Source organism: Leucopleurus acutus (genome assembly GCF_964270905.1).
Source record: "Leucopleurus acutus genome assembly, chromosome: 17".
Taxonomy (NCBI): domain Eukaryota; kingdom Metazoa; phylum Chordata; class Mammalia; order Artiodactyla; family Delphinidae; genus Leucopleurus; species Leucopleurus acutus.
In genome coordinates this window covers 47298950-47324911 of record NC_139159.1, presented here as the reverse complement: position 1 = coordinate 47324911, position 25962 = coordinate 47298950, and the positions used below count along the sequence as shown (strand labels likewise).

Sequence of the window (25962 nt, the reverse complement as noted above, 5' to 3'; positions counted from 1 at the left end):
GGGTCACAAATCAAGCCTTGGTAAATTTAAGAAAATTGAAATTTTATCAAGTATTTTTTCCGACCACAATGCTATGAGACTAGATATCAATTACAGGAAAAGATCTGTAAAAAATACAAACACTTGGAGGCTAAACAATACACTACTTAATAACCAAGGGATTACTGAAGAAATCGAAGAGGAAATCAAAAAATACCTAGAAACAAATGACAATGAAAACATGACGACCCAAAACCTACGGGATGCAGCAAAAGCAGTTCTAAGAGGGAAGTTTATAGCAATGCAGTCCTACCTTAAGAAACAGGAAACATCCCAAAAAAACAACCTAACCTTGCACCTATAGCAATTGTAGCTAATGTTTTTGTTTGTTTGTTTGTTTTTTGCAGTATGCAGGCCTCTCACTGTTGTGGCCTCTCCCGTTGCGGAGCACAGGCTCTGGACGCACAGACTTAGTAGCCATGGCTCACAGGCCTAGCCACTCTGCAGCATGTGGGATCTTCCCAGACCAGGCCACGATCCCGTGTCTCCTGCATCGGCAGGCAGACTCTCAACCACTGCGCCACCTGGGAAGCCCTGTAGCTAATGTTTTTCACTATGTGGGTCTTCTTGCTTCTGCCTCCAAACTAAATTATTGGCAAGTGTATTTGTTTTTTAGCCCACTGTTATTGGCAAATTGTGCACGCTTTCCCCACTTTTTCATAATGCACATTCTTTTGATGTTACAAACTTTATTATTGTGTTATTATAGGTGGAGCTGGTGGAGGAAACTCGACAGCTAAATTCCACGTACTTCAGAAAGCTACAGGCTTTGCATAAAGAGACAGTTTCCAAGAAAGCTGAGGTAAGAAACTCTCTACTTAGAAAAACAAAGATTTAACTTAGAAAGGATTATCACTGCATATATTGGGGGGTAGCAGGGGGGAGTAGGAATCATATATTGAGGAAATCATGTATTGATAAAGTAGGGGTCAGGCAGTTTCATTTTCTGCTGCTTCTTTGCCCAACATGCTGCATTTGACAGGCATCACATTTTTTTGACACATTTAACAACAAAGCCAGAAAAATAAAGCAGTTGAAGTAGCATAGGGAGCCAAGATACAGGTTTGCCTTAGCTAAGAGCCTTCAAGCCACATTATATTCCTTTGAATGTTACTGGTTATTTTCTGTATGGCAGCAGCGCTATTTGTTCAAGTCACAAAATAATTAAATTGAGTTTTCCAAACAGAAAAAGAAGTGTTGTGTGATAGCAGTAAGCAAAATAGTAAAGAAAAAATATGGAAAGGCTTTAACAGAGTCAATAAAAATATCATAGGATTGACTAGGATATTAAAGTGTTATTTGCAAATTTGTGACTGGCTAAGTAAACCATGATAGATCCATAAGGCCATAAGATTAAATGTGTGTATCTACTTAGAAATGACAGTTTAGATTCATATTTATTGACATGGAAAATGCCCCCGACATATTATTTTATAAAAATGTGGGGAACAAAAACACTGGTATCAGTTAATCCTATTCACCTAAAATTATACATGCATTCCTAGGTGTATACATATATGCAAAGAGGGCTGTCTGGAAAAATGTTCATCAAAATATTAAAAATAGTTAGCTCTGAGTGGTAAGGTTTCAGGTGATTTTTTAATTTTCTACTTTGTACCTATCTGAAATCTTTATTCTTTTGCAATAAAGTTTTACACAAACAGTAAAGCTGTTTTTTAAATGTAACCTTCATGTTATTGCCTTATAAACACAGAAATTCTTTATTTGAAATTCTATTAATTAATATCTGGAAAGGATACATAAAAATTCATAAAGTATCTTTAAATTTTTTTAAATTTATAGTACTATTCATAATACTTATACCTATCAAAAATTGATTTTTAAATATAGGTAGTTTATCTCATGGTCTGATGCTTTTCAAAAACAAATAGGGAGGTGAATTAATTATATAGGGAGTTACATAGGAAGGATTTCTGAAGAATAAGCCTCTCTAGCTCTTTGCCCTGAAGGACTTGTAAACTGTTCGCAAAACATCAGAGGTATTAAAAATACCTAACAATTAACTGTTATATGAAGGAGATTACATCTAAAGTATCTTTTACTACTCTATAACGTAAAAAACTTTTATAGACAAACTAATGTTTTATGTTCATGATATATCGTTAAGAAAAAGAACCAAAAACCATACATGGTTGTATAGTCCTGTTTCCACTTGTAATAAACTACATGTGTGTACAAAAAAGACTAAAAGGATACACATAAAAATGTTTGTGGTGGTTATCTCTGAATGGTAGTACAATGTCTGCTTTTTGTTTTCTTTTTACTACAAAAGACATATTACTTCTGTACCAACAAAAATAATAAAATTAATATTTTATAAGCAAGTGTATAGTAAATACTTACTAATGTTCCTAAAAAGAAGGGAATAGAATGGAAAGGAACAGAACAGAATTTGATGTGAGTTAGAACCAGATTCTAGATTCTTTACCCAGTTCTACCTTTGGACTGATAAATGCCATTGGCCTAATAGTTAATTTTTATTTCAGTTTCTCTTTAAATTTGGAAAATAATTTGTTGTATTTAAGAGATTTTTATGAAAAGTGTTATTTCACTAGGACACTACTTGTGAAATTGGATCTGGTATTTCACTGCTTCCTCATGTCTCTAAACAAACAGAATACTGGAATAATGTTCCTGCAGAATATAAGCATTTTAATTTTAATGATCTGCTTAACAACAAACTGGAGTTTGAACATTTCCATCAGTTTCTTGAGGCTCGTTCTTCAAGGTAAGGAACATAACCATTTTAAAATTTATTTCTCTCTTAAAATATTCTTCTAAACTGTTAGATACTTGTTTTGATTCAACATATAATAAAAATGGTTTGGTGCTAGATTTTACCCATTTCAGTAAAGATTAATGAAACCTGTATGGATAACCTTTTGTTGGGAATTGCATTTTGATAACAGCCTCCAAAATGTTATTTTAAGTGGTCAAACAATATTTGTTGATACTTTTACCATTGGCTAAATTAAAACACCAGTATGTTTTATTTTTGCCTATTCTCATGTTTCTTTCTTTTGCATTTTTCTAAACAGGTGCTCTAATGACTCTTTCTGAGAAGTTTCTCTTTTATATTTTACTAAGCTATTGAAATTACTATTTTGTGATTTTCATTAGTTAATACATAAATGAAACATTATAGTTCTGCATAGAATCTTGGTACCTTATGACATATTTATCTAATATAAACTGAAGTGTTAATCATATTTTTTCCAATAATTTTCTCCCAAGTTAACAAAAACAGGTTAGACCTGGGAGCCAAATTTCACCTATATAGTTCCCCTTTGTGATGATAATCATTCTAAATTTAGCAGGTTGCCAAATAGACATGCAATAGGTGGAAATTTTTCCATATTTGAAATTTATAATACTAGTTCATCATTAATGGAAGAACTCTGAGACCCACCCTACCAGTATGATGGTAGATTCTTCTCTGATCCCAGCACTCCTTGTATTCATTCATATATTTAGCCAGGATAAGACAATAATAATATTAATAATATCATACTCATTAGTTCCATGGTCTAATCGGTTGTGCTAACTGCTCAATACAGCACTTTCTAAATTCTGTCAAAACAACAACTTGTTTGGTGTTTAATAGAATTGAAAGAAATAAATAAGAAGGGCTGTACTTTTTCATTTTAGCATGGACCTTATGTGCTGGACAGACATTGAACAGTTCCGAAGAATAACTTACAGAGATCGAAAGCGAAGGGAGGCAGAATCTATGTACATTAAAAACAAGTACCTTAATAAAAAATATTTCTTTGGACCCAACAGTCCAGCTTCTCTGTATCAACAGGACCAGGTATCAACATGGAGACATATTTTCTACATTTAAGTATGAAAACTAGTAATTTATTTCTTTTTGCCAACAATCTCAACGTCTTCTTTTTTCTTTTGCTTTTATGACTTATATGTTCGACACTTTTGATATCTTTTTTTTTAGGTATTCATAATTATCTACAAATGTCTTTTTTTAAATAAAGGCTGCTTTCCTTTATTTACTTATTTAAAAAATTTATTTATTCATTTATTTATTTGGCTGCACCAGGTCTCAGTTGCAGCATGCGGAGTCTTTACTTGCGGCATGTGGGATCTTTAGTTGAGCCATGCGAACTCTTAGTTGCAGTATGTGGGCTGTAGTTCCCTGACCAGGGGTCGAACCCTGGCCCCCTGCATTGGGAGCGTGGAGTCTTAACCACTGGACCACCAGGGAAGTCCCTCTACAGATGCCTTAAAATTCACTCAAGTATTATATATTATTAAAACTGTGTTATTTTTAAAGTAATCTGTGGAATAAAAATAACTTTCATTCATCCACTCACCCATTCATTCAGCAAGTATGGGTGCCTGTGATATGCCTGACGCTGTTCTAGGTGCTCAGGATAAGTGGTAAACAAGGAGGACAAAGTCCTTGCACCTTTCAAAAGCAGAAAAGCAGCCATTATCAGCCATTAAACCCCATCTCTACCTCTTTTCTGTTCTTGTCTTACCTGAAATTACTCCAGACATAACTGATTTTTGAAAAATCCTGTTTGCCATTGTACTGTCTCCCAAAACAATTTTTATTGACCAGGAACATAGATTTTCCATTTTGTTGAGCCAAGATCATATGGCTTTAATCACAACTTATTAATAACTAGGCGGTGTCATTATTTACAGCAAAAATGTCAGATTGGGATTCAACAGTGGTTTTGAGTGTTCATGTAATTGATCACATGAGATATGGCTCAATTTTAATGCCTTTGAAATATAAAATTGTTGTAATTTATTTAACCTGAAATTTGCTAATATTAGAAGTTTGCTAGATCAAATGTGTAGCATTTGAGTTCTTTATTTTCGTAGTTTAAAAGGATGTGTACCCTGATGGCATACGTTTGTAAAATACAAATCTCAGATTAATTCAGTAAATTAAAGAAAAATTCAGAGCTATTCATAAGTAGGGCATACCAAATTAAAAATCTAGATCTTTGGGGGGAAAATAAACAAAAGTCCTTGGGAGTAAGAGGGAGAAGAAATTCTAGAATTAAGCAACTTTAACAAAAATGTCTTGCCATTAGTTCCCTGAGATACAAATCTGGGATGTATTAGCAAAAGTGGCTGGGAGTATCTCAATAAGCATAAGTATGAAATAAACACATGGAAAGCATTTGTTTTCTATTTGGCTTGTGCTACATTGTGTGAGGTTTCATGGTATCTGATGCTACTGTGTGAACCTTCCATAGTAAAACTTGCTGAGAATTAAAAGTTCAGTGGAAAAAGTCATCCATTGCTGTCATAGCAAATGATTGTGCTTACTATAGAGGAGTTTTCCAAATGACCCTTCTTCCTCATCTTTGTCTTCACTTTTATTTTTATTTACCTATTTTATACTTAAGGATTTCTGCATCGCCTTATGTTTTATACAGACCATGCTAGTTCTAATCCTAGTTGTGTGGCCAATTTGCAGTTTGATTAGCAAAGTAGTCTTTTCTCTTATTCTCTTTTCTTCTTATTTTTATACAGAAACCGTATTATTGTTAATATTATTTGATTAATATTATTAAAGGATGGCTGAGAGAGTTTCTCTTTTTATATAAAACAATATTATTATTAGGATTAAGTTAATCTTATTAGTCAAAGGAGAGCTAAGACTCCAATGAGGAGTCCAATTTTTTTCTGTGTACAAAAAACTCACCAATTTTGAGTGGTATATATGCAGAAACAGGATGATTTATAGTAGGAATTGGCCATTAGTATTGTTTTTTAATTAATTAATTTTTATGGCCATTAGTATCGTGGAAGCCAGTAATTATATAGAAGGAAGATTTTGGCCACAGAGAAATTGTCTTATAAAAGGGCTACCTGTGCAAGTCAGAGACTATTGTCTGTATAACCTGGCCTTTTTCTACTTCCTGCTATCTCTGTTTTCTTCTTTGAAGTTGTTGGAACAGCCCTACATTGCTACCACCACCATCATTCCACCATGTCCAACCCAATGTTTATTGGTAATATGCATATTTATAATGTCTGAGTCAAGGTTGTCTCTTAACTAATTAATGCCTTATTTTTCTCAGACACAAAAGAAAATGCCTTCTCAAACAAGTCCATTTGAGTAGAATCAGAGATTCATAGAATATTAGACCTAGAAGAGCCCTTAGAAAACTAAAAGCCTAATGCCCTTATTTTACAGTTGAAGAAACTGAAGCCATGGAGAAAAAAATGGCACTGCAGTTGTCACACAGGATAGAAATCCCTGTGTTCTTTGAAATATATTATCATAAGCAAAATCATACATCTAAAACAACCATCACATAAACCACAATTCTCTGTTTGATGTTAGGGAAGTTATCTGTCTTTACTGTACACAGCAAAGCCAGGAGCTATTTTACAGAAAATGAAAATTCTGGCACCTATCAGGTGCTCAGCAAATAGTCTTGGGGTGAATGAATAAATTAATGACTACTAGCATTTCTTTACCTAAACAGAAGTTTGTTGTTTCTGTTTCATTTTTATTTCCTTAGATAATGCATTTAAGTGGTGGCTGGGGAAAGATTCTCCATGAGCAGCTTGATGCAGCTGTTCTAATTGAAATTCAGAAGCATGTTCTAAATAGGCTAGAAAATGTGTGGTTGCCATTGTTTCTTGCAAGTGAACAGTTTGCAGCACGTCAAAAGATAAAGGTATGTAAATTAGTATAATCTTGGGATAGCAACTGACAGCACCTCTCAAAGCCTCAAATGTGAAAGCCTGACTCAGCCACTGTACTTCCATGGCATAGTGGTTAAGAGCAGGAAGTCAGACTTCCCAAGTTTTAATCTCAACACTGCCACATATTAATTGTACAACAGTAAGTTTTACAACCTTAGTTTTCTCATTTGGAAAAGAAATGGAGATAATAAGAGTAATAGCTTTATAAGATTGTTATGAAGAGGAAACGAAATGATATGTGTGTAGTTTCTTAGCGTGGTGCCTGGTACACAGCAAACACTCACATACTGTCTATTAATATAGTTATTATTTTTTACATTATTATTATTGAGTCTTCATATAAATGGGCAAGGATGTACAAAGGGGAATAGTTAAATGAATTATAAGAATTCCATACTATGGATACCTATGCAGTTTTCCATATAAAATGAGATTATAAAAATGAGATTTCCACATATACTGGTAATGAAAGATGTTATTTATTGAGTGAAACAAGCAGGATGCAGAACAATACATAGAAGATAATCCCGTTATATGTACTTATATCTGTATATCTGTCTATGCATTTCTCTTTCTCCTTCTCTCTGTCTATATTTATGTTTATGAACAAAGATGAAAGAAAAGATCTGCCTCCTGGGAATGGGTATGGGTAGTGTGAAGGATTTTTACTTTGTAAAGTAGGGTTTTTGTTGTTTTGCTTTGTTTAGTTTTTATTTTATAAGAAGCATGTATTGCTTCAATAATTTTAAATGTCATTATCACACCTAAAAACAGGCAAACCTGATCTTTACAAAAAGAACACAAGGAGTAGAGAGCATGTAATTTTGGACTTCAGTGTGCAAAGCACATGCCATTAGTATTGATCAGGAAGAATGTAAAAAAGCTGCCCTCCATATTTATTTTATCAAACACTTTGAGTCTTACTTATCTGGAAATATCCTTAGTCTTCTTAACACCTTAAGTTATGGAAAACACAGTACAGCTGGGAACATAGAACTTATAGTATGGGGAAGAAGACCTGACTTGTTTTAGGCAAAAAGTTCCTGGAAGTAAGCTTTGGGACAACTCAGATTTCCTCATTTCCTTTCTTCAGGCTAACTCTAATTGTCTATCCAAAGCCAAGTAGAAAGATATTTGGCTCATTAATATTGTTTACCGTGTTTTCTCACTACATTTACCACAATAACTTTATTGTAATTTACAGCTCCTTCCTAACTTAGCAATTCTGTGTGTGGCCAGCAACATTCACTGATTCTGGCAACCTTAAAGCCAAAGACAGAAGAGAAGGAAGATCAAGAATTTTTAATAAAATGATGCTGGAGCATCTCACACATTTAGGGGAAGAGTTGGCACCCAAGCTTTGCAAAGGCCAGGGGCCAGGACAGCCCTGGGAACCCAGCAAGAATTCTCAGATCTTTTCTCCAGGCTGTGGCTACCAAAAGACTCAGCAGCAGTGATTCTAGTCCCTGTCTGTCTGGGTCAGCTCCTGGATCTACCTGCTATAGACAGGGAGGTAGAGTCACATAGCACAGATTTGGCAGGAGTGGTTCCCAAAAAAGGGAAAATATTGTGAATAGGCAATAACCTCAAGAAATATCTACTGTATTACCTCCCTGTGTTGAGTAACTTTTGTGCTCATCTAAAATTAGTCGTGGCTAGAAAATACACAAAAATTTGGGAAGTCCTAATCATCCTTCCAGCTTCAGTTTCTATGGGGCCCAAGTGAAACTGTTGTCTACCTTTGGGGCAATACACTCAGGTATTATTATCTCCATTTTGCAGATAAGGAGACTGTTAAGAGAATTTGAGTGACTTGCCCGGGGACATGCACAGGGCTTCCATTTCTAAGTCTTATCCTCTTTCTCCTGTTCTTTCTCTTATTCACACTGACCTTTACCTCATTTTTTAAAGCTGTTAAATCAGTAAATGATTTCAATACTGTAGACATTCTGAATAACTCGGATAAAATCATTGGTTTGCTTCTAGGTACAGGTGAGAGACATAGCTGAAGAACTTTTACTACAGAAGCATGAAAGGAAAATTGGAGTCTGGAAGGCAAGTAATATTTGTTTGTTATGTTCTTCCTCTTGTAAGTTACACTGTCGAAGTATTGTTTTTCTTCCTCTTCTTGTACAGAGACCCTCATTGTAGATAATGCTTTTTTCTAAGCCACCAGATGCGGACACTGTTCTTAACTAGCTAATGGAATCTGCAGGGAAGTGTGATTCTACTAGAGCCCTCTTCTTAAAGAGTCCCTTAGCCTGCTCAACCCTAGAAGTGTGGGATTGGACTCTAAATGTGTATTTTTAGTTGTTTTGCTTGTGATGGATTTATTGAGACAGGCTGATCATTCCAGCATATGGTAGTTTATTTATTATTGGGAGTGGTTTACACAAAAAGAATGGGGAGTATGCAGCAGAATCAGCAACTTAAATTATCTTACATTATCCTCTTTATTTAGAATTACATTTTAACTTTAAAAGAATTAAGATAGCTATCATTTTGGCGCTTATTTAAACCACTACAATATGATACCTTCCTAGAAATCGCCTGTTTTGCTTCTTAACAAGCATGATAAACACAGTCTTTTTGAGCCTACAAATGTATGTGTATTCGTCCTTCTATAGGTCTTGATAAAATGTCAAACTAGACCCAGGTGACCCCCTACAACCTAACAAAGATAAAAATCTATTCGACTGTTAGGGGAGTGTATGTATCTGTTAGGATGCTTTTTTCCTGTATTTTCCTCTTGAAAGGAAACAAACTGTTCTTATATTTGTCCTTTGCTATGTATTTTTTTAAAAATACTAAATAGAATGGGCTTATATGTTATATTATCGTACATTATATATTATGGTATTTTCTGTTTAGTTAAATTACGGGTTTTAGTTAAATTACTAAGTTTTAGTATCTTAAGAAGCAGGTCTTAAAACATTATTTGTTGAGTGGGTTTTAAATAAACATCCCAGTCTAATACATAGTTGTTCCTATTTATAGGGCTATAATTTTAATATGGACCATCTGGTGATGGTCTTAACTTTTTGTCCTTGGAACACCACATGTGCCTCACTAAAATAGTGATAGACATCTATTCACTTTATCTGGGGTAAAAGCACCACCGTTCATCTAGAGTGCCTGGAGTTGCCTTCGCTTTTCAGTTTCCAGCTCAGATGTCATCCTCAAAGCCCTTCTCTGTAAAGCTCTTACTCCTCCAGGCAGAATTAGTTACTCCTTCCTTTGCATTCCCATAGACTTTTTACATAACTCTCTTAAAACGCTTATATTGTTGGTCACACATGATTTGTTTCAAGGAACTTATTTTATGCATTGTCAGTAATGGGTATTTATCGTGTGCAATGGATATTTGTCATTGATTGTTACTATAATTCCTAAGTTCATCTAAAACATTACCTTTAGAGTGATGCTTCCTTTCATGGTTGTAGGCTAAACTCAGATTTGGGGCACTTCAATAAATTTATCAAATGAAAAAAAATCTATTCAGTAAATTCAATAAAATCTATTATTTTTCTTAATCTGAGAGGCTAAAAGAGGATGAATATGTGATCTAAAATGGGCAAGGTAAAAAAAGTAGACATCGTATACTTCAGAATTGTGAAGATAAAATAAGTAATACCTTTAAGCATTAGTAAAACAACATGGCTTTTTTGTTGTGTAAAGTGAATCCTGGGTCAGAGAAAGTTTATTTTTAAAAATATGCACTGATAATTATTTCCTCCGGTTATTAATTATTAATAGTAATTTATTATTAAAATAATATAAAGATGTCTTGCCTAAAAACATGATCTTCTGGGAATTCCGTGACAGTCCAGTGGTTAGGACTCAGCACTTTCACTGCTGTGGCCCAGGTTCAATCCCTGGTCAGGAAACTAAAGTCCCACAAGCGGCACAGCGTGGCCAAAAAAAACCATGATCTTTCTAGGATAGAATTATAGTGAAGCTCCACAGTAAATTTCCTATTTAAATTAATAAGAGTAATTGGTAATTTTTTCTAAAATTTTTGAAAAATATCTTAAATGTTCAACTGTTTTTACTTTTTAAAAGACAGGAAAATTGCATATTAATGTATAACATATAATATATATAATTATAAAATAATAATTATAACATTATGATTACTTTGTTCTGTTTAAGCACAGAACTCATACTGTACGCCAAAGTGTAGTTTTTCACCATAGTCCCAAACTGTAATGATTGTTAACATTCTTAATGTACTCATATGTTCTAAGTCATCCAATCATTTCTTCTTCTCTCCACCTCTTAAAAAACTGATGCCATAAAAATACAAAGGAGACAAAAGGGAGAACAGAGGAAAGCTGCCAAATTCTATTTATCCATGCCGTAAATTTCAACCGCCAAAAATAAAAGAGATAGAAGTTGGTAATTTTCAGCCTAATAAATGACTTTATTATTAACTTTTAGAACACAGCTAATTTTCTGTATTCTCTGATTTGGACAGCCTGTGGAGAGTAAGTGGATATCGTCATCTTGTGATATCATTGCTTTCCGTAAAGCATTATTGAATCCAATTACCGCAAGACAGTTTCAACGGTTTGTGGCTCTAAAAGGAGATTTATTGGAAAATGGGGTGCTCTTTTGGCAAGAAGTACAAAAGTATAAGGTATTGTATTCGAAGCTGGAGAAAACCACCTCTTTTTAAGGAGGAGATGCATTAACATATCAGTTTCCTAACTTTTTGGACAAGATTTGTATAAGATATCCCAACTTCGATGTTTTCATACCAATGTGTAAATATTGAGGTATCTATTGTTCTGTGTTAGATACATTTATTATTATACAGTGAAAAGTAAGAGTTAGCCCTGAAATGATAGTATTAGGTTTTTCAAGGTTTCACGTATATTATGATCTAATGAGAATCTTCCTGAAAAGTTTTAACTATATTTTTGCATATTGCTTATCTATAAATGTACTATACACATTTTTGCTGAAGATATTCATATTCAGTACTTTAACCAAGACCTGTTTACAAGAATTCCTCCTAACCATATTTGCAGCAATAGTAATAAAAGATAGTGGATTACAGATAAATAAACAACAGAGATGAGAGAGGCTTTACTATTAGAATGGCCAAATTCTTAAAATAAATAAGTGAAAGAACAAGTTATTAGGTGCAAAAGCATTTTATTGTCAGGTTTAAGTGTTTGATGGAATCATATAGAATCTGTGCATTGAGGAGGAGGAAAGGACTTCCTAGGTTATGTAATCTAGACTTGAATACAGGAATGTTGTCTAGAAATACCTAAGAGTAGGCATCCTTGCTCCCAGGGTTAGCAGGCTCATTTCCTTGCAAGCAGCCTATTTAATCCCATTATAAAAGTAGGGAGTAAAACTAAAGCTGGAATTTAAGAGGATAATGCTTTCAATTGGCCTATAATCTACGTATGTATAATATTATGCAGTACTAATACTCTGCAGCATATTTATTCTATATAGTTAATAGTTGCTCAATACAATCTTACTTCCAGACTTTCTCCAGCATTCCATGAAACTGTTTTCTACCCTTTTCTGTTATCACCAGTTTTTGTACCTTTGTCAACATGGAAATTTCCGCAGGAAAAAAAAAGTATTTTGAGATAAGTTTTTTTAAATCTATCACAAGATAAGTAATACTAAGATAATTTTTTTGAAAATTAAAAAGGAGGTAGAGTCTGTTTTCCATAACAGGAAATTATTATGAGTGAGCAGAACAGTCTTTAAGCTAAAATGAACATGAGTAAGTCCAACCCTGCTAGGATAAGAGGTAATGAGATAAACTGTGCAAAATAAGCATTTAAGAAAACAGACTCATACATAGTCAGCCCTTAACTTTGTGACTGTTTCTCCTTCAAGGCTGCCCTTGGTCTTCATTTAAATATCTTTTCTGTGGTATAGAACGGAGGACATATAATACTAGGTAGCTTTTAAAAATCATGCTTCAAGGGTGAATTTGTTTATTCAGTAAGCATTTACTAAATCACTAATGTGCCAACTATTATGCTAGATTGTAGGAATAAAAAAATGGATAAAATACACTGCCCTCCTTTGAGGAGGGAATCATCCATGAAAACAAAATATCATGAAATAACATTGATTATGATCCCTGTTCTAACTAGTTATAATTTGGGCACAGAGGGGAAAATGATTCAGGGAGGGTGGTAGCTCAGAGAGGTCTCAACAGAAGTGACGATACTTACAGGGAACTCTACTCAATAGTGTGTAATGACCTATATGGGAAAAGAATCTGAAAAAGAGTGGTTATGTATATATGCATAACGGATTCACTTCGCTGTACAGCAGAAACTAACACAACATTGTAAATCAGCTATACTCCAACAAAAATTTTTAAAAAAAGAAGTGGGACTTTCCTGGTGGCGCAGTGGTTAAGAATCTGCCTGCCAGTGCAGGGGAAATGGGCCCGAGCCCTGGTCCCAGAAGATCCCACATGCCTCAGAGCAACTAAGCCTGTGCACTACAACTACTGAGCCTGCACTCTAGAGCCCGTGAGCCACAACTGCTGAGCCCATGTGCCACAACTACTAAAGCCCACGTGCCTAGAGTTCGTGCTCCACAAGAGAAGCCACCACAGTGAGAAGCCCGCGCACTGCAACAAAGATTAGCCCCTGCTCACTGCAACTAGAGAAAGCCCATGCGCAGCAACGAAGACCCAAACAGCCAAAAATAAATAAATTAGTTAATTAATTAAAAATAAATAAATAAGAAGTGATGATACTTGAAATGGGTCTTGAAGAAGTTTACCAGGGGGAAAGCATTCCACCTAGCAAGTCTTACTGTGCTCACTTTTATTTTTTTATTTTTTTGCGGTACGCGGGCCTCTCACTGTTTTGGCCTTTCCCGTTGCGGAGCACAGGCTCCAGACGCGCAGGCTCAGTGGCCATGGCTCACAGGCCTAGCTGCTCCACGGCATGTGGGATCTTCCCGGACCAGGGCACGAACTCGTGTCCCCTGCATCGGCAGGCGGACTCTCAACCACTGCACCACCAGGGAAGCCCCTACTGTGCTCACTTTTATATGGCTTACTCATATTAAGTGTTCACATCTGTCAGATATTACCGTAATGCTTTTCATGTAATAACGACTTTATTCTTTATAAGAATCCTAGGTCAAAGCTGTTAATTCTCACCATTTTACAGATGAAGAAGCTAAGGCACAGAGAAGTTAAGAAACTTCTGACATCATACAGCTAATTAAGTAGTAGAGCTGGAATTTGAACCAAGACATTCTATTGCTAAAGCTTGTGCCCTTAATCACTAAGTTATGCTCCCTCCCAGTGATGATTGTAGTAATATGTAAAGAGATGACTACAGTGATCTTAATCAAACATTATTCTGAATTGTGAAAAATTGGAAAGAACCCTGATGTACAACAACAGGACATTGGTTATTTTAATTATGATACATCTATACAGTAGAATACTCTGCAGCCATTAAAAATTATGCTATAGGAGATTAATCAATGAAAAAAGGTATTCATCTTACTGATTTTTTTAAAACCTAGCTACTAGAAAGCAGTATGATTTAATACAAAGTGTGTGTGTGTGTGTGTGTGTGTGTGTCCGTCCCCATAGAGAAAAGACTTGAAGGAAATATACATCCAAGAAATACTTTTTCAGCACCTGTCAAGGGCCAGGCTAAATCCTGAGGATACAACTGTGATCAAAACAGTCTTTTCTGTCAGGGCTTACAGTGTTAGGGGAGGGACAGACAAGTGATAGGCAAAGTGATTATAAGAGTGTGATTAGTGTAGTGGTGGGAGAAGCACAGGGTAAAATGGAAATACCTAAGATGGCCATCTCCTGGACTGGAGTAGACACAGAAAGTTTACTAGAGGACAGTACAGTTGAACCTTGAACAACACAGGTTTGAACTGCAAGGTCCGCTTATATCTGAATTTTTTTCAATAAATTCAGACTACAGTACTTCACAATCCACTGTTGGTTGAATCCAAGGATGTGGAACCACAGAAGCAGATGGCCAACTGTAAAGTTATACGTGGATTTCCAACTGCTAGGCAGGGTTGGTGCCCCTAACCCCCACGTTGTTCAACGGTCAACTATGTGCTTAACACATAGGCCTCAATGATAGGTAAAAGTGAACTCGCTAAAGGTATAGTAGGGCAGAACAACTAGAAAAAATACCAATCCTGATTCTATCTAAATTCTATCTCTATACTCTTAAAATTAAAACCGTATAATTTCACAGATTTGTTTTTATTTCATAATCCTTATATTCCATAATAATAAGCCAGGCTCACCAAATATATGATCATTTCCCTAGTAATGGCAAAAAATTTAATTTTTGGTAACATACCAAACATATGTGTTATAAATAGGCATTTTCAGAGGGAATACTAAATTGAGTAAAAAATGCTAACTGTTATCTCAGTGTAACATTTATATCAAGATTTTTTCACATATAACTTATGCCAAATTTATATATGTAAAGTTTTATATGGCAAGCTCTAGAAATTTTCTTTCTTTAATACTGTCCGTAAGATAGTTATTACAATGCCTGTCATACAGTAACTACTTAATAAATGTTGGCTTATTTCCAGCCTAGAATTACAAGTTTCCAAATTTGTGTGCTTTCTAGTGATTTAGAGAATAATGTCTTTGATAAAAAATGTCATAATTCAAGCTAAGCTACCTCTTTACTTTAAAAAGTGATAGCCTTACATCTGTGGCATAAAACTGGGTCTTTTTTTTTTTTTTTTTTTGCTGTACGCGGGCCTCTCACCGCTGTGGCCTCTCCCGTTGCGGAGCACAGGCTCTGGACATGGCTCACGGGCCCAGCCGCTCCGCGGCATGCGGGATCCTCCCGGACCGGGGCACGAACCCATGTCCCCTGCATTGGCAGGCGGACTCTCAACCACTGCGCCACCAGGGAAGCCCAAACTGGGTCTTTTTAATGTACAATTACTATTTTTAAATTCTTTAGCTATAAAGATGAAAATATAATAGGTTATCTGAAAAACTATAGATCCTAAGAGATGCATAATAGTACACCTGTAACCACCAGCATTCCCGCTTCTGTTGCTAGCCTTTTTGAGCCTAAATCACCTTGCTGTAGAAGCAGTTATGGTAGAAAAAGCTCTTGCATCCACCAGTAAGTTGAGTAGGGTGCTCTCCTAGGGCCCTGTGTATACCTTTATTATCATTACCACTTATTAACTATCTCAGATTGGAAAAACGTTTTTCATGCTTCTCTTCCAGTAGAAATTTTTTTTGAACATCTTTATTGGAGTATAATTTCTTTAAAATGGTGTGTTAGTTTCTGCTGTATAACAAAGTGAATCAGCTAGATGTATACATATATCCCCATATGCCCTCCCTCTTAAGTCTCCCTCCCACCCTCCCTATCCCACCCCTCTAGGTGGTCACAAAACACTGAGCTGATCTCGCTGTGCAATGCAGCTTCTTCCCACTAGCTATCTATTTTACATTTGATCGTGTATATATGTCATTGCTACTCTCTCACTTCATCCCAGCTTACCCTTCCCCCTCCCCACATCTTCAAGTCCATTCTCTACATCTGCGTCTTTATTCCTGTCCTGCCCCTAGTTTCCTCAGAACCACTTTTTTTTCGATTCCATATATATACGTTAGCATACGGTATTTGTTTTTCTCTTTCTGACTTACTTCACTCTGTATGACAGACTAGAGGTCCATCCACCTCACTACACGTAACTCAATTTCATTTCCTTTTATGGCTTAGTAATATTCCATTGTATATATGTGCCACATCTTCTTTATCCATTCATCTGTCGATGGACACTGAGGTTGCTTCCATGACCTGGCTATTGTAAATAGAGCTGCAGTGAACATTGTGGTACATGACTCTTTTTGAATTATGGTTTTCTCAGGGTATATGCCCAGTAGTGGTATTGCTGGGTCCTATGTTAGTTATATTTTTAATTTTTTTAAGGAACCTCGATACTGTTCTCCATAGTGGCTGTATCAATTTACATTCCCACCAACAGTGCAAGAGGGTTCCCTTTTCTCCACACCCTCTCCAGCATTTATTTTTTGTAGATTTTTTGATGATGGCCATTCTGACCGGTGTGAGGTGATACCTCATTGTAGTTTTGATTTGCATTTCTCTAATGATTAGTGATGTTGAACATCCTGTCATGTGTTTGTTGGCAATCTGTATATCTTCTTTGGAGAAATGTCTGTTTAGGTCTTCTGCCCATTTTTGGATTGAGTTGTTTGTTTTTTTGATATTGAGCTGCCTGAGCTGTTTATATGTTTTGGAGATTAATCCTTTGTCAGTTGCTTCATTTGCAAATATTTTCTCCCATTCTGAGGGTTGTCTATTCATCTTGTTTATGGTTTCCTTTGCTGTGCAAAAGCTTTGAAGTTTCATTAGGTCCCATTTGTTTATTTTTGTTTTTCTTTCCATTTCTCTAGGAGGTGGGTCAAAAAGGATCTTGCTGTGATTTATGTCATAGAGTGTTCTGCCTATGTTTTCCTCTAAGAGTTTGATAGTGTCTGGCCTTACATTTAGGTCTTCAATCCATTTTCAGTTTATTTTTGTGTATGGTGTAAGGGAGTGTTCTAATATCATTCTTTTACATGTAGCTGTCCAGTTTTCCCAGTACCACTTATTGAAGAAGCTGTCTTTTCTCCATTGTATATTCTTGCTTCCTTTATCAAAGATAAGGTGACCATATGTGCGTGGGTTTATCTCTGGGCTTTCTATCCTGTTCCATTGATCTATATTTCTGTTTTGGTACTGTGCCAGTACCATACTGTACCATTTTTGTTTATGGTACTGTGCCAGTACCATTTTTGTTTATGGTACTGTGCCAGTACCATACTGTCTTGATTACTGTAGCTTTGTAGTAAAGTCTGAAGTCAGGGAGCCTGATTGCTCCAGCTCCGTTTTTCTTTCTCAAGATTGCTTTGGCTATTTGGGGTCTTTTGTGTTTCCATACAAATTGTGAAACTTTTTGTTCTAGTTCTGTGAAAAATGCCAGTGGTAGTTTGATAGGGATTTCATGAAATCTGTAGATTGTTTTGGATAGTGTAGTCATTTTCACAGTGTTGATTCTTCTAATCCGAGAACATGGTATATATCTCTCCATCTGTTTGTATCATCTTTAATTTCTTTCATCAGTGTCTTATAGTTTTCTGCATACAGGTCTTTTGTCTCCTTAAGTAGGTTTATTCCAGCCAATTTATTCTTTTTGTTGTAATGGTAATGGGGAGTGTTTCCTTAATTTCTCTTTCAGGTTTTTCATCATTAGTGTATAGGAATGCAAGAGATTTCTGTGCATTAATTTTGTATCCTGCTACTTTACCAAATTCATTGATTAGCTCTAGTAGTTTTCTGGTAGCATCTTTAGGATTCTCTATGTATAGTATCATGTCATCTGCAAACACTGACAGCTTTACTTCTTTTCTGATTTGGATTCCTTTTATTTCTTTTTCTTCTCTGATTGCTGTAGCTAAAACTTCCAAAACTGTGTTGAATAATAGCAGGGAGAATGGGTAACCTTGTCTTTTCCTGATCTTAGAGGAAATGGTTTCAGTTTTTCACCATTGAGAAAAATGTTGGCTGTGGGTTTGTCATATATGGCCTTTATTATGTTGAGGTAAGTTCCCTCTACGCCTACTTTCTGGAGACTTTTATCATAAATGGGTGTTGAATTTTGGCAAAAGCTTTTTCTGCATCTATTGAGATTGTCCTATGGGTTTTATCCTTTAGTTTGTTAATATGGTATATCACAGTGATTGATTTGTGTATATTGAAGAATCCTTGAATTCCTGGACTAAACCCCACTTGATCATGGTGTATGATACTTTTAATGTGCTGTTGGATTCTGTTTGCTGGTATTTTATTGAGGATTTATGCATCTATGTTCATCAGTGATATTGGCCTGTAGTTTTCTTTTTTTGTGACATCTTTTGTCTAGTTTTGGTATCAGAGTGATAGGGACCCCCTAGAATGAGTTTGGGGGTATTCCTCCCTCTGCTATATTTTGGAAGAGTTTGAGAAGGATAGGTGTTAGCTTTTCTCTAAATGTTTGATAGAATTCACCTGTGAAGCCATCTGGTCCTGGGCTTTTGTTTGTTGGAAGATTTTTAATCACAGTTTCAATTTCATTACTTGTGATTGGTCTGTTTATATTTTCTATTTCTTCCTGGTTCAGTCTCAGAAGGTTGTGCTTTTATAAGAATTTTTCCATTTCTTCCAGGTTGTCTATTTTATTGACATAGAGTTGCTTGTAGCAATCTCTTATGATCCTTTGTATTTCTGCAGTGTCAGTTGTTACCTCTCCTTTTTCATTTCTAATTCTGTTGATTTGAGTCTTCTCCCTTTTTTTCTTGATGAGTCTGGCTAATGGTTTATCAATTTTGTTTATCTTCTCAAAGAACCAGCTTTTAGTTTTACTGATCTTTGCTATTGTTTCCTTCATTTCTTTTTCATTAATTTCTGATCTGATTTTTATGATGCCAGTAGATATTGAGGCTTTACAGGACAGGTGCTGTGTCTTGGGGCTCAGCTGGCATGTAGCAGGAACTTAATATGAATTTGTTAAATGAGTCAAAGTAGACACTAAAGCTGCTCCTTTGCTAGGAGAAGAAACAATCAGGATTAAATGAAACCCGTATTTACGTAAGGTATGTGCATCAAAGTCTTAGGTTCCTTTAAAAGACAGAGATTGACAGAATGGATGGGAAAAACATGGAACTAGATGCTATCAATGAGACACACATAGATATGAAGACACAGGGTAGGAGCAATAAAGAAAAAAATTTCTTAGGTTTTTCAAATCCAAGTGAAATAAAAGCTATGATCTTTTAAGATTGTCTTGACATGTCCTAGTAACCTCTTGACCTGAAGTTAAAATATATATATATTTACTGACAGACATATTGACACATTCTATAAAGTATTCTATTAATGCATTAATCATATATTGTTCTATCTTTCCTCCTTGTTTAGGACTTGTGCCATTCTCATTGTAGTGAATCCCTCATCCACAAGAAGATCATGACTATTATCAACTGCTTTATTAATTCCAGTATTCCACCAGCTTTACAAATTGACATTCCATTAGAGCAAGCCCAGAAGATTATTGAACACAGGAAGGAGTTGGGACCATATGTATTTAGAGAGGCACAGGTAAGAAATCAGGGCATGTAGTAAGCATACTTTAAAATAGATAATCAATCTAGATATTCTTTAAAAGTTTTTGCATTATTCATATTTGGCAAGGCTCTAATCCTCCTAATCCTGGGTTATTCTATTTAATTTAAAAAATATTGCATATGCCACAGAACATAGAAACTAGTAACTTACTATTTTGTTCATGATAGTATACAGCAAATACAATTATTTAAATTCTGTACTTTGACTTTGCATGGTTATCATTTTATTTCTAACTTATAAAACTACAGCTAATTCCTCCTTCCTTTCCCACCATTCATATTTCCTTTTAAAATGTCTGCTACCACAAAAATGGTAAAATGTGTGTCCCAAGATTTGTGTATTTTTAAAGGTTGGAATATTCACATAGCTCATAAAATAAGTGAGAGGAGATTTAAGTACCCAACCAACATAAAGTACACAAGCTCATGAAAGGAAAATCATGGCTGTTAACCTACTCAAGTTACTTCTTTTTTAGGTAAATAATAGAAAACAGTGATTGGCTGAACATTATTTGCATTTTGAAAAGCCTTTTAGTGATGTTCCTGAAAAATGATTAAGAAAAATACATAATAATAGGGGTAATAGGGAAGGCCATGTCACAATTTAAGTGATATGAAACAGAGATTTAGGGTATGATTGCCTTTGAGCATGGAAAAAGACCATTATTCCTTAATACTCATTTGCAAGCCAGCTGTGTTCTAAGTCCTAAAAGGAACTGAAAGTAGACTCACAATCCAATTACGCATTGAATAGGCAAAAATAAAGAAGAATGATTGAGGATGTGCTAGAGAGAAATAGAAAAACCATGGTGTCAGAATTGTAGCATCTGTTAATGAAAAGATCACTTAGCCTAGCCTAGGTCTCCTGATAGCCGGGAGACCGTCTAGCCTCAAGTCTGATGGTGAATGTCTGGAGCTGCTTACGTAGGTTGGTTCCACTGCACTGTCCAGGGATTGCAGCCAGTGAACTTTATTGGAGTCCTCTAGTTTAGGCCTCCTACCTGATTTCCCAAAACAAAGTTCCAAACATATCTTAAATATGGACTTTGGAGTATCAGAAAACAAGAGAATATTTAGGGGCCTTACCTCACCAAATCTATTGTTTCTGTGTTCTGTAAGGAAGCTCAGAGAATGGCATATCTCCTATCCAGGTATGCAAGCCAGAGATCTGGTTGCCATCTTCATGTCTTCCCTATCCTTCATTCCTTACCTTTGGAGATCTTCAGTCACTAATATGTATCCATTTGTCTCCTTCTTATCTGTTATTCTATCTACTTTTCTCCAACTCCATGTTGCTACCTCAGTTCACATCTGCAATGTCTCACATTGATTACCAGAATTCCCTGCCTCTAGGCTCTCTCAAAACCATTTAACTCACTGCAGACAGATCCATCTTTTCAAAATGTATATTTGATCATGTCACTTCTCTGCTTTCAATTTCAATTACTCCCCATTGTCTTCAGAATGAAGACCAAGCTCCTTACTACATATTTCTCTAGCCACATGTCTTCCCACTCCCTGCCATCTGTCTCCCAGTCTTACTGAAATATTTGTACTTCCATAAAGAGGGCTTACTTTCTTGCTTCCAGAGCTTTTTACAATATCATCTTCTCTCTCTTATGCTTCTATTGTATCTTGTATTTGTCCCTGTCAGAACACTTATCACACAGAATTGAAAATGGCTATTCTCATGCTTCACTTTCCCATCGGACTGTAAGGTCTTTGAGCGTAGGGAATGTTTCTTATTTGCCTTTGTGGCCTGGGTGCGCAACACTCAGTAACATTTTTGAACATATGAATGAGTGATGTGAGAATAGATGGATCATGACAGGAATAGATCAAATTGGACATGAGAGCAAAGTTGAGCGAAAGGGCTGAATAATAAATGTAAAAAATGCCTGTTTTAGTATTGTTTTCACTATAGCAGTGGTCCCCAACCTTTTTGGCACCAGGGACCGGTTTCGTGGAAGACAGTTTTTCCACGGACCGGGGGCGGGGGCGTGGGTGGATGGTTTTGAGATGATTCAAGCACATTACATTTATTGTGCACTTTATTTGTATTATTATTACATTGGAATATATAATGAAATAATTATACAAGTCACTATAATGCAGAATCAGTGGGAACCCTGAGCTTGTTTTCACTTGCTACTCACTGATAGGGTTTCGATATGAATCTGCAAGCAGTTGATTTATTATGGTCTCTGTGCAGTCAAACCTCTCTGCTAATGATAATCTGTATTTGCAGCCACTCCCCAGTGCTAGCATCACCGCCTAAGCTCCACCTCAGATCATCAGGCATTAGATTCTCATAAAGAACGCACAACCTAGATCCCTCACATGCGCAGTTCACAGTAAGGGGTCACGCTCCTTTGAGAATCTAATGCCGCAGCTGATCTGACAGTAGGCGGAGCTCAAGCAGTACTGTGAATGATGGGGAGCGGCTGTAAATACAGATGAAGCTTTGCTGGCTCACCTGCCACTCATCTCCTGCTGTACGGTCCTGTCCATGGCCCGGGGGTTGGGGACCGCTGCAATATAGCGTCTGCCTGTCCCCCATCTGCATTCCTAATAGCTTGAAAGTTTTCATCACCCAGCCATATTTTCACTGACCCTTCTCACTCATACTAGAGCATTGCCCATCTGCTGGCAGTGAGCAAAGTAGCTCTATATTTATTAAAACATTTACTTATCCACAGTTTGGTTATCTTTTAAGGTTTTGGAGGTACAGGACAATTTTCATGAATAACATGTATGTTATTAACCTTAATTGCAACTTTTAGAAATAGAGCAATTTTATGTCTACCTTGAAAAATTGTGTCCTAATAGGGTGACTTTTACTGGAAAGCCTTCTAAATGAAAATAAATATATTTGAGAGCTGGGAATGACTCAGGTTTTGGAGGGGTAACTGAGAAGTAGGGTCAATATAGTTGGTAAATAGAGGTGGAGGAGTATTTAAGTTTACAAAGTGCATATAAAAAGTACCATGATCATTTAACATTGGAGAAGAGGATTACTTAATTAAATGCATGGCAGATAAATGTAAATGAAAATTTTTTAAAAGCCTGCACTTCATCAAATAAAGTATGTTTAGCTTTTGTGTTCACAATCCCAAGAGGCTATAGAATTTAATGACAAGATAGTATTGTAAAGGGAGTAAATAGTTCTACTAATGATACTCACGTACAGAAACGAGGAGTCGTGAAATATATCAATTCAGGACGCTGTTGGTCACTGCAGCATTTACTTTTTAAAAATTCCACTTTCCCCCTGAAGAGCTGGCTTAGAGCCTAATGGGTTAGTTCATTTTTCTCCAGGGCATTAGGTATAGGCCATTCCCAGCAACAAAACGTTGGACTTGATCTGATGTGACAAGTCCTACCTTCTAGGAAGTAATGTATGCCTCTGGAACTAATGGAAAAACTTGGCATGGGAATTTGAGCAACAATTCTTATCTCTTTAAATATCACAATTAATCACTTAATGTAGAGTGTCCTAAGAAAGCATTTGTGCAGGATACCACTCTGCTTTTTAAATGTTACTTTTCTTGCTCTCACATAAAAGAGAGATTGTATCATTTAAAAGTTACTCAAGATTTATTCTTAGATCTGCAGCTTTGTTTAAGGGCTTTTCCAGAGGCAAAATGGTATTTTCTTTCTCTAAAAGAAGGGAAAGGGGACCGGAGAGGAGTTCCCCTTGATGAACTGAATATTTGGAATACTTGCATAAAACAGCAGAGTGTGTGGCAGATCAACTGGTGTATGTTTTCAAAGAAAACATAAATTTCTTATTTAAAAAGACCTAATGGATTCTTTATTAATACAATCAACTGGATAGGGAAACATAAAGCATAAAGTGACTTTTAACTGTATTTAAGAGTATGTTTTTCTTAAAAGAAAGACTTCTCATTGGTAGTAAAATAACATTGATGATAAGCATGTGCTGAACTAAACTATACCAAGATGTCTGGAGACAATAAGTTGGAGGAAACATGCTGTATATTAAAGAATAGAATAGTTAATCCATTATTATGGTGAATTAGAGTTTAAATTGGTACATTTGTATAAAACTGTAATCTGAGACATACTTTGTTTTATATACAGATGACAATTTTTGGAGTTCTGTTTAAATTTTGGCCTCAGTTTTGTGAGTTTAGGAAGAACTTAACTGATAAAAAAATTATGAGTGTTTTGGAGAGAAGACAAGAATATAGTAAGCAGGAAAAAAAATCGGTAGTCACGGAAGACGAAAAATTTGCAGAGGTGAGACAAGAATCATTTTGGGTTTAATCAGACTTTTAAAAGTTATGTGATATGTGTAGAAGAATTTAGGCTGAGCAAAAATACAGAGAAGTTATAGAATACAGATTTTAGTGGTTTTTAAAGCCTTCAGTCAGAGGTTTCAGACTTGTTTTTGAATTTTAAAAAATTTATCTCAAATGTCATCTCTTCTATGTACCTCTCTTGGAGAACACTTTATATTGTCTTGTGAATAAATTTTTGCATTTGTTTTTCTCACTGGACTGAGATCCTCAAAGATACCATCTGTCTTATTAAACAGTTCTACCACTATCCAGCACATGCTCAATTATAAATTATTGTTTACCAAATAAATATGGGAATGAATGAAAAAATACTATGTACTGGGGGCAGCATTTTCAATATTAAAATTAGAGAATGATATATGACTGTGAAATTTACAAATGTAAGTCATAAACTGTCCAGCCTGCCTATTTGTCTTTTAGTCTGACCATTCATTTATCAGTTCCTCTATCTTTATATTTATCTATTTTCCTTGACTTGAAAAGGGATAACAAGTAATATATTTCATCTTATTTGTAAGTTTATCCCTATTGTGTTTTTAAAAAGAAATTTAAAAGATAATCTAGGGACTTCCCTGGTGGCGCAGTGGTTGAGAGTCCGCCTGCCGATGCAGGGGACACGGGTTTGTGCCCCGGTCCAGGAGGATCCTACATGCCGCGGAGCGGCTGGGCCCGTGAGCCATGGCCGCTGAGCCTGCGCGTCCGGAGCCTGTGCTCCGCAACTGGAGAGGCCACAACAGTGAGAGAGGCCTGCGTACCGCAAAAAAAAAAAAAAAAAAAAAAAGATCTAAAGATATAAAAGTAATATAATTATAACACCCATATTTGCACAGGTCAAAATAAACACTGTTAACATTTTCCTCATTTGCTTTTCATTTTTCCTTAAGAAGTGAAATACTGCAGAACAGTAAACTCTCTTAACTCCAGCCCTGAGTTCTATTACCCTCCCCATCTCCAAGAGCAACCATTAAGTTTGGGGTATGTTCTCACAGCTCCTTTTTAAGATAGTGTTTTATATGGTGTATGGAGTCATAAACAATCCAGAGGACTGTTTTGTGTGTATTTTAACTTACGTAATGGTACCATATTTTATTAGTCTTCTCAGGCTACCATAGCAAAATATCAGAGACTGGATGGCTTAAACAACAGAAATTAATTTCCTCATAGTTCTGGAGACTAGAAGTCCCAGATCAAGGTGCCAGCTAATACGATTCTTGGTGAGACCTCTCCTCCTGGCTTGAAAATGGCCACCTTCTTGTTGTGTCCTCACAAGTTGGGGAGAAAAAGAGTTCTCTCTCTCTTCCTCTTCTTATAAAGCCACAGTTTCTTTGGATTAGGACCCTACCTTTATGACCTCATTTAACCTTAAGTACCTCTTAAAAACCCTATCTCATGATACAGACACAGTGGAAGTTAGGGCATCAACATATGAATTTGAGGAGACACAATTCATTCCATAGCACATATTGTGCTTTCTACATCTGCATTTAAAATTCAATTTTGTCTTTTAATTCTACCCACACTGCTCTACTTAGATCTCATTTATTCAGTTTAATTGCTGCATTTCCATCATATGAATAAATATACTATTTTTATTTAACTTTTTTTTTTTTAAGTTTTGGCTGCGTTGGATCTTCATTGCTGCACACGGCCTTTCTCTAGTAGTGGTGAGTGGGGGCTACTCTTCGTTGC

The 25962-nt window shown here is 35.8% G+C and overlaps 1 protein-coding gene across 1 annotated transcript in view; it reads left to right on the top strand.

Moving 5' to 3' along the window:
* The window catches only part of RGS22 (regulator of G protein signaling 22), a gene marked incomplete at both ends in the record, with an annotated part of 157068 nt that overhangs the window by 116247 nt on the left and 14859 nt on the right, over positions 1-25962 (top strand). Inside the window, 8 exon segments of the mRNA XM_082858451.1 lie at positions 749-841; positions 2616-2788; positions 3709-3871; positions 6570-6728; positions 8743-8811; positions 11234-11395; positions 19743-19922; positions 24053-24211. Coding sequence (XP_082714577.1) covers positions 749-841; positions 2616-2788; positions 3709-3871; positions 6570-6728; positions 8743-8811; positions 11234-11395; positions 19743-19922; positions 24053-24211 — 1158 coding nt within the window.